At 45.8% G+C, this 10,641-nt stretch overlaps 1 protein-coding gene across 1 annotated transcript in view; it reads right to left on the bottom strand.

Annotated features, from left to right (window-relative positions):
* Window positions 1-10,641, bottom strand: part of LOC106807064 (dual specificity protein phosphatase CDC14A-like) — a 67,982-nt gene that overhangs the window by 29,289 nt on the left and 28,052 nt on the right. Inside the window, exon 6 of the mRNA XM_014809290.1 lies at window positions 4,090-4,156. Within this exon, the coding sequence (XP_014664776.1) occupies window positions 4,090-4,156 (67 nt within the window). The remainder of the gene's footprint in view (window positions 1-4,089; window positions 4,157-10,641) is intronic.

The following is a 10,641-nucleotide window of genomic DNA, read 5'->3' as shown; positions in this document are numbered from 1 at the left end:
TATTATTATTATTATTATATTATTATCGGTGCGTGTGTCAGTTCTATATAGACGTTATGATATCTGTTTTTAATTAAACTTATTACCGCACCACCCTCTCCCCACATTCTTATCGCACGCACGCACGCAGCGCACGGCACGCCACGCCACGCACGCAGACACACACACACACCCACCCGACACACCACCAGCACACACACGCACCCACACACACTACCACAACTGCACACAAAATCACACACACACGCCCACAAAAATACCTTAACCTACTATTTTAATCGCGCTTCAAAATACTTTTATAAGCGCGATGCAATTCCAGCCAATTCAGAACAGTGGTTTTTACATCGCGCTTTAAATCGATTTAAGCTGCGATAAACCACTGTTCTGATTGGCTGGAATTCAATCCCGCTTTAAAATACATTTTAAGCGCACCGATTAGAAAAGGTAGGTTTTGGCGTTAATGACCTTCCATATGATGCGTGCGTGCGTGCGTGCGTGCTGTTGCGTACGTGAGACGTGAAGATTTGCGACTGGCGCGCGTTATGCTTATGTTCAGGCGCGAACTTGCATGAAGCCAGTCTAGCACCGCATCCAGCCAAAACCCTCATTCTAACAATCGTACCGTTCTTGTTTCTGTCTTTCTAAACTGGCGTTGGATAATAAACAAGTTAGCGCAGCAGTCATCACAGCTTTCGAAAACTTACATCGCCGAACGACCACGGTCCTGAAACGTGCCCCAAATATATTACGCCAGACCTTATATTGCGAATCAAAGTTCAAATAAACAAGTATTTCGAAACATAGGGTCTGTGTATCTGTCTCCGTTACTGCTCGTTGGCTACGTACGTACGCACGCACACAACAAACAAACAAATCTCTACTTCCATTAAACTCATTACAAACCGAAACCGATAGTGTATTATTAACTCTCCGGGAGACGATATAGCTTAGAACGTATAGCCATAGATAGGCCTGTGGCAGAGCGAAGGGCTATCAGTTCTAGAGCTAGTGGGAAGAGGAGAGAGGAGAGAGAGAGAGGACTCTTCCGATTGAGTCAGTCGAACTACAGATTCTCCACCAGAACGCGAGCGACATGACAGACGTCTTCGAGCGACAAAAAGCAGACCGTGTGTTTTTGCGGTGGCTAGCACGGCTTGCGGTGCGATTCGCAGCTAGAGTAAACAGCCGCCCACAGTACTTACTAACTGAGCCTTGACGCCCGCCGCAGACGAGACTATAGAGTCTCGCGTTACATAACCATGTTCGCTGATCAAGTAATCCTTACGAGGGCCAAGCAGCAGCCGGCCGCTACGACAGGAAGTGGTACAACAACTGCTCGACATGACATTAATCACATCTGCTCGCAAGAGAGAGAGAGAAGAGAGAGAGAGAGAGTGGAGAGAGAGACGACGAGAGTGAGAAACGATGAGAAAGAGATGGGAGAGGAAAGAAAAGAAAGAAAAACGAGAGGAGCGAGAGGACGACGCGGGCGCGAGAGAATGAAAGGACGAGAGAGAGATAGAGCGAGGAAAGAGAAAGAAAAGAGGGAGAGAAAGAAAGAGAGGAGAGAGGGGGAGAGATGAAAGATGAGAGAGAGAAAGAGAAAGAAAGAAACAAGGGCGCAGAGAAGAAAGAAAAAACGTTCAAGAGAGAGAGAGAGATGAGAAGGAGTAGTAGTAAGAGAGAGAGAAAGACGCGGAGAGAGAGATGAGAAGGCAGAGAGAAGAGAGAAAGAGAGAGAGATGAGAGGTCTGGGTGGAAAGAAGACGCTGAGTGAGAGAGAGACGAGATGAGAGAGAGATGAAGAGAGAGAGATGAGAAACAAAAAGATTGAGAGAGAGAGAGATGCACGGCCGCGCGCGCGAGAGAGAGAGAGAGAATAGAGGAGAGCAGAGCTAGGAGGCGGGGGGGGTAATATGAGAGCATACGGAAGGGAAGGAGAGTGCTCGTCCCGGCATTTGATCCGAGCTGCTAGCGGAGGGATTCTCTGTACGAGTCTACACCCACACCTTCCCCTCTAACACAGCAGCTTTGGTGCGTGTGACACGCGTGATGCAGCATGAGCAGTAGTAGCCAGCAGCAGCATCAGCAGTAGCAGCAGCAGTAGTAGAGCAGCGGCAGCAGCAGCGTAGCAGCAGTGGCAGCGAGCAGCAGTGCAGTCAGCCAGAGCAGTTAGCAGCAGCAGGCAGTCAGTAGCTAGCTTAGCACCAGCAGCGGCAGCAGCAGCAGCCGCAGACAGCAGCGCACCACCACCACACCACCAGATCGCGGCAGCAGCACCACCACCACCGCACCAGCAGCGGCAGCAGCAAACAGTAGCGCAGCAGCAGCAGCAGAGAACCACACCACCACTACCACCACCACCATCAGCCAGCAGCGGCAACGCAGGCAGCCAGCAGCGGCAGTCAAGAGTATTCGATATGCGCAAATGTCAGCAGCAATCAATCGACGCTTCAATTCGATCGCTCTTCATAAACACGCCGACCGTAGCATTAGATGAGACGCCACCATTTACAGACATGCACAAACATCGTAGCAATGATGAGAGCACCATCTACACTGCACAACCATCGTAGCATGATGCAGACCGCACATCTTACACATGCCCACAACCATCGTAGCATGATGAGACGCCACATCTACACCATGCACAAACCATTCGTGCGATGATGAGACGCACGCATCTACACATGCCACAACCATCGTAGCTATCATGAGACGCACCCATCTACACAACCATCGTAGCGTGATGGGACGCACACATCTACACCAACCATACGTAGGTGATGATAGACGCACATCTACACAACCATCGCTAGCGTGATGAGACGCCACCTATACTACACAACAATCGTTAGCGTGATGAGACGCACCATCTGACACAACCATCGTAGCATGATGAAGAACCGCACCAGTCTACAGCAACCATCGTAGCATGATGAGGACGCACCATCTACACACATCGTAGCGTGATGAGACGACACCATCTTACACAACCATACGTAGCGTGACTTCGAGACGCCACCATTCTACACAAACCATCGTAGCATGATGAGACGCCCAACCATCTACACAAACCATCGTAGCATGATTCGAGACGCACCATCTACACAACCTCGTAGCATGATGAGACGCACCATCTTTACGCAACATCGACTAGCATGATGAGACGCACCATCTACACAACCATCGTAGCGTGATGAGACACACGCGTAGCTACAACAACCCGGTCACCGTTAGCATGAGACACACGCACATGACCTGAGTGATGCCAACCCTCGGCCAGCTGAGAACTGCTGACGTCAGGCATTACGTAGCGCGTGACGTAGACGCGTTCGGGTTTTTACTCTAAACCATGAGAACGTGCGAGCCACGGCGCATCCCACAGGCACTTGGGACAGAGTCAGTAAAACTGAAAATAATATGAACGCACATTCACAAATAGGCCTACTACCGTACCTCTCTGTTACAGTTCCACTGTTGCGTCCCTGTATATACACTTTCCTTGTAAAAACTAACGCCGAACGCTCCCGCACTCGCCGCTGCCGAGTCGTGCTGTGTCGCCCATGAGAAATAGTATTATATACAAGATCTATCATATATACTCTTTATTAAGATTCTTCTATATATATATTCTCATGCACACAGCACCCACTCGCCGAGGCGGCGAGGTGGGAGGCCGTTCGGGCTGTTAGTTATTTACATGGGTTTTTATGAAGCGAAAGTTTGGATATACAGTGAACGCAACGAGTGGACTATAACGAAGGTACGGTAGTAGATAGGGCCTATTTCAGTATTTGTGAATGTGCGTTCGTATTATTTTCAGTTTTTACTGACTCTGTCCCAAGTGCCTGTGGGCGCATCACTCCACGCCGATGCACACCCTAATATCGACGCGCCAAGGTTACACAATCGCTCGTCGTTTTCGCAGACTTGTATACGTATAAACGTCATGCTCTGTATGGTGTACGTACTCCGTAAGTATCGGAATTACTGTCGCGTTTTTTTAAACCGACATACTGGGATTTCTCACTGGTTTTTACATCAATTAATTGCGATAGTATCGACGAAGAACCTTCAAAAACTTACCTTTTCTATAGCTTTGAGGCAATCGATCACGGTTAGCTTGTACATGCACGGCCCAAACGATGCATCTCTGAAACATGAATGAAATTTACTATTAACCGTGTATCATGCAATCCGCGCGCTACAAGTACAATACGGACACCAGCAGACAACAAACTAGTTGTTAGAATACAAGAAATCATATTATAGACTGTTGCTATGCTAGAATGCAGGTGGATATATAGCCGGTGTCCTAAATTAAATAATGCACTTATCTATGCATACAGCCATAGTAGAACACGCAGGAACGAACGCACATACATACACACGCACGCACGCACACACGCACGCGCACACACACGTACGTATAACAAGATCTTCGTTAGCTAGCAGGTAGATTACTATCATGTGATCAGCGGAAACTGAGACACGCATCCCGTGAGGCGTCAACAGAACGTGCGTGACGTCACGCGTCCACCGCTGAACCACAGACTCTGAACCCATGGCACCTCAATTAATCAGCAGAATCCAATCAGCGTTGCGACATCAAAGTCACCATGCACATCGCTGCGGCTTCAGGCGCCCGCGGTCATGAGCGCGAACAGATGATCAACGGTAGTGCTAAGTTAATACTGCTGCATCTTTGTAAACATCAACCGGTAGTGCTAAGTTAATACTGCTGCATCTTTGTAAACATCAACCGGTAGTGCTAAGTTAATACTGCTGCATCTTTGTAAACATCAACCGGTAGTGCTAAGTTAATGCTGCTGCATCTTTGTAAACATCAACCGGTAGTGCTAAGTTAATACTGCTGCATCTTTGTAAACATCAACCGGTAGTGCTAAGTTAATACTGCTGCATCTTTGTAAACACGGCCGTGGCAGTGAATTTTCTCAAGGTGTAAACACCTGGCTCTCAACATTGGATACTGTGAATCTCCCGTGGCTCGAATGGCTACGAATAATGGCGGTCCCGTCTCCAGTAATACTAAGGCCAATGGGTACGTAAAAGAACCACTGAGGGCGCAAAAAAACTCTGACTGTGTCCACCCTCAGTGCCTTTCGGCTAAAAAACCAAACTACCTGGCTTTACCCAAGCTAGGTCACACCCCATGGCTAGCTATAGCCTAAGCTATGGCAATCAAGCAACACGATTTCTCTGTGGCCGTCTGAGCTAAGCTGTGCCGTCGATCAACAGGACTTCTTGCCAAGGGACGCTATCCTGCGCCATGTAGCGTCGTCATCGTAGGCGTAGCCCCGCAGTTTAATATATATAATACTCGATATACTCGATAAAACCACGTGGACACTTGGAACGATTTAATTATAAAATAATGGTAAATGAACACAAAATGTATTTACTACTATAGTCCATAGACATACACAACATATGTGTGTGTGTATATCTATGTATAGTCTTAATGTTGATCTATACTGTCTTTCGCCCATTATTGCTGATTTCCTGTGAATGCCGTTCATATGCGCCTCGATCTGCAACACAACATGAGTATACACCGCACGCACGCCGCTGTGCACAAACAATAAAAATCTATACTTGTGTGTTGCAGAAGAACACTTGAACGGCATTTACAGGAAAATATCAGTAATAATAGGCGAAAGAGAGCATAGAAACATTAAGAATTTTGTAGTAAATACATTTCGTGTTTATTTTCCATAATTTTATTATTGAAACGTTCCAAGTGCCCGTGGATAAAACGGTACGGACACGATATTGTAGCCAAACATGGCAATATATAAGGAATATAATTACGTCAGCATACAGTCGGCACTCGGCAGCGATGTACAATGTGTTTTCACTGGCGACTTCTACCCTAGGGTACTGCAACTCAATTATGTTCTTATTAGAATAAAAGTTAATGACTTCGATTCACATTTGCTTTTCTGCGGAGGTGGCAAAAAATTCGCATTAAATATTCACGGGATACAATCAGGAGATTTGTGAATAATTAAATTGTTCATTGATGTTTCCCAATGCCAAACAGTGTGACACGCACGCGCTCATGTGCATTCTTTCGCAATAGGTGAATAATTGATTCTAACATCAAGGAAATTGTCTGTGCCCTACGTTCAGAATGATACAAAACTAGGTGCATTTCGTACGGAAATACAGCCAACCTAGAGTGCGGGAGCGGGGGTATATATAATTATATATATACATACGCGGTGTAGGTTTATAACAACATTGTTATGTTCATGATTAAATAAATTAGATGGTTAGATGAATGGTTAGAAGAATCATCTAGACATGGTTAGATGATTAATGATATTGATGGTTAGACGATTGAATTTTAATGCGCGCGGTGCGGAAGCAAGCATCGATACAACAGCATGTACATCGAGGCTCAGATAAACCCGGACCAATCTTAGATGACCACTGCACAAATGCAGGCATTATAACAGCAGTTATTAATTAACGACCATGTGCCGTACCCACACAGACATGGGTGACCACAGCACCCACGCAGACGTGACCACGGCAGCTTACACATGTGCATGACCACAGTGCTCAGTAACCACTACGCCAACATTGACGACCAACGCGCTCCATTGATTAAGCAGCGCACCCACTCAGCATCACAGGAGCCCGCACATCCGTGTGTCACCATCTCCCTCATCCTCGCATAACGAGCATAAACAATCAACAGATCGTTTCTCGGAGTGGGCGCGCGGCCGATCCCACGCGGGTCCGCTCGCCACACCCAAAGCCCCTTTACACGGACGTGTTAAATAAATCTACAGCCTATATAGAGTGACTTTTTAGGCACACCCTCTATCTGTCAACGCTGTGCTGTGCGCACGATGGCTTGCTGTATAATTAGATGCGGTTTGGAGCATGATCCGACTGCTTTCATCTGTGCGAGTAAACACCGAACCAGGCTATCTATCAAAACCCAACCCTAGGCTATTCCTCACGCCCCCACGCAGCATTGAGTTAGGTGGGATGGTGAGTAGGGGTGGACGGACGAGTTCTTACAATGAGCTCCACTTCTCACCGTATGGGAAAACTGGAAAGAGTAGTTCGCACTGCAGACTACATTCTATCCCCCTGCGAGTTTTATTCGGCTTTAAAAAAGCTTTACTCTCTACGCCCTACGGTATAAAACTCTACAGTAGGCATTCTTTAATGTAATAGTTGCAATTTTCACTAACGGCCCCAGCATCCGCGATGCAGCCCCAGTGACGGCTGGTACAAACAGCGAAAAAAACGACGAGCTAGAGTTGAGACGTATATGTATCATTTATTATTCGCGGGGCCGTCACAGTACATCCGTCAGCCTGTGTGCACGCTGCGGTGTGCTGCCCCTTTACCTGACAGGTGTAGCAGCCCACACATCAGGTAGACACACAGGTACAGCCACGACCAGCAATTACTCCACGCATGAGATCCGCCACGCATTCGCGGTAATGCTATTCGACTGAAATCACGCCTTGTGATCATTAACTCTTGTCAGGGGGAAAGTGCTGCGTCACATTTTTTTTTAAAGTGGCCACACTGCAATGTAAATCGTACTAGCGAAAAAGCATGTTTTTACAAAATATGAACTATGAAGGCATCGATGATTAGGTTTGTTCACTGTTTATGGAGCTAACTTGCACTTTCTATTTTTACCGTTTGATGTTAGCAAACTGACGACTTGGCGAGCACGATAAGTCGAATAAAGTCTTGGATTTTGAACTAGTTTAAACACATCTTTATCAGGGAAGAGTTTGATGCTACACACAAATATGATAAAATATGCAAACACGCATCTAGGAAACTTCCGTGGCATAGTGTAGAGCGCACGTTCTTATTTCAACGCTACTCTCAATGTTTTACATCGATATGCGATTCAGGCATTCGCAATACTAACGAGATACTCGTTATTATACTCTAGATAATAATCTATGAATCACTGCATGCGTACGTACAGCGCCGCGGAACTGCGAAGTATGATGACCTTGATGTTTAAGAAAATCAATAATAAGGAGTAGAATTCAAGCTGCGTCATCACAATTATGATTGCACACGGAGATTCTGCCCAGGACACAGAGAGATTATCCCCAGCACGTGTGTGTGTTTCCACGCGTATACATGCGCGCGTATCGTGCCTGGGAAGTGTTAAACTCTATTCAGTAGATTAGTGATTTCCATGTTTTGCAACGAATTTTATGCATTTTACTACTCATGTTGTGAAAATGAAATGATGTTCTTTATTATAAATACACGATGCTCCAACAATAGGAGACTGCATTATGATTATAATACGTGCTAATATGATACCACGAGGAGCTTATGAACTTAGTTTTACAGACTCATGATATTACGCAACACACGAACGTACTGTGACGTCGGGGCCATCGGCCCGCCATGTGTGTGCGCGTGCGTTATTTACCGTGCGTGCTTGTGAGCGAACAGGAGCAACGTTATAAATTAACGAAGCTCGATCACGTTCCCTCTACATCGGTTTATGTTAGCAATCCACCATCCTTTATGATGCCACAATGACGACCGCCTCAGTTTCCTACAAACAAGCGGTGCGACGTTAACCCCCCTCCTCCCTGTTTCGCACACGTTTATATCGAACAATGATGAAAACCGCACTAAGAAACTGCGACGATGAGACGTTAATATCTCGTGCGGGAAAGCCGCGTCCGGAAATAGCGTAATCTATTTTACGTAATCTATAGCGTAAAAATTATAGATTGATTTTCATTTTTTTCTCGGCGCGCTGCACGGAGGTAGAAAAGCAGTAGATATTCCAGTATAAGCTATAGTATTATACTGTGGTATAATAATTTTTTCTAGACTAGCGGTAGTTTTCTAGACGGGCGTACTGCCCACTCATGCACGGATAAGCATGGCTGAGGGGTATGGCACGCATGCACGCACGCATGCACGCAACTTCGTGTATACGCTTTCTAATTCATGAAATGTAATAGATTGAAGATTTGTAGTAGTGCTTATCAATCCAATCAGTCGCAGCACAGCATAGCAGCATACATGACGTCACGGTGCCACATAACGATACATCGAACGCAGCAGGGCTTCAACGCATTTCTCCGCGATATTGCAATATTGACAAGTTATTATAATATATTAATATATAATATATATATATATATATATAATATATTATGAAGAATTACTGCCTATTATTGTTTACCCCCGCATACATTATTATATACATTACACACACATATAGTTAAAAATATTATATAACTATATATATATATATCATTATCATACATCATATATGTTACGCATTTCCCGCATTACCCGCACTACATATATATATAACATCACCTTATATATATAATTATATAATATTACTATATACATACTACATAGTACATATATATGTGACGGATTTACCCGCGAGTATTGCAAAATACTATACTTATATTAATACTAATATATATATATATATATATATTGAAAATTACTGCTATATTCGGGGTAGAGATACATGCACTGTTATGTGTTCACGATTCATCTGTCTTTAGAACGATCGTTGTTCATATAGACGTGTACGTGTTTGTATGAAACCATAGATTCGCGTTTATCCGATGAAGAACACGCACACGTACGCATGCACGCACGCACGCATGTACGCACGCATGCATGTACGCAGGCACGTACGCACGCACGCATGTACGCACACACGTACGCATGCACGCACGCATGTACACACGCATGTACACACGTATGTACGCACGCATGTACGCACGCATGTACGCACGCATGTACGCACGCATGTACGCACGCATGTACGCACGTATGTACGCACGCATGTACACACGCACGCACGGACGCATGTACGCACGCATGTACGCACACACGTACGCATGCACGCACGCATGTACACACGCATGTACACACGCACGCATGTACACACGCATGTACACACGTATGTACGCACGCACATACGCACGCACGCACGCACGCACGAGCGCGCAACACTAAAAATGTAGAACTAACGTAAGACAATGAAACAATGTAAACAAATTCAGCGTGTGACCTAAAGACGAAAATAATTTTGCTTTTACTGACGTATGAAGCCCGAGAGCACTTTCCTCCTCGAAACCAATACATTTACGAACGCGCGGCTATTTGTGGCTTAACAGCTCAGACCGTCTAAGCTCAAGCCACTGATTGCCCCACTTCCCTCCTGCAGGATAAACCCAACGCTTGTCACTTTCTAAGCTTGCCATATGAACATAGTACGAGGTGGTTTGCGTACGTCTACATCTGCCTCATGGGCTATTATACACATGCAACCAAGAGCTATTATTAGCTCTTGATACAACGGAGGAAGAAACATATACCTGGATGTTGTAAGAAACTGACGTTAAATGCTACTCTACCGCTATAGCTTCCCGACTGCCACATTCGTTTGCTTGTGTGTGTACATTTCACGCATGCCCGTGTATATAGTATAGACATGACGCAGCGTTAGCGCGCGTAGGGTAACATCTCCCCCAACCGCCCTCCCCCCTACCACTGCGCTCCCTGGTGGTGACGCCGCAGGAGGACATGCGAACGTGGCTGAAGTACGCGAGCCTGTGTCGTAAGAGC

The sequence above is a fragment of the Priapulus caudatus genome, unplaced genomic scaffold, assembly GCF_000485595.1.
Source record: "Priapulus caudatus unplaced genomic scaffold, Priapulus_caudatus-5.0.1 Scaffold193, whole genome shotgun sequence".
NCBI lineage: Eukaryota > Metazoa > Priapulida > Priapulimorpha > Priapulimorphida > Priapulidae > Priapulus > Priapulus caudatus.
This window is presented reverse-complemented; position numbering and strand designations above follow the sequence as displayed.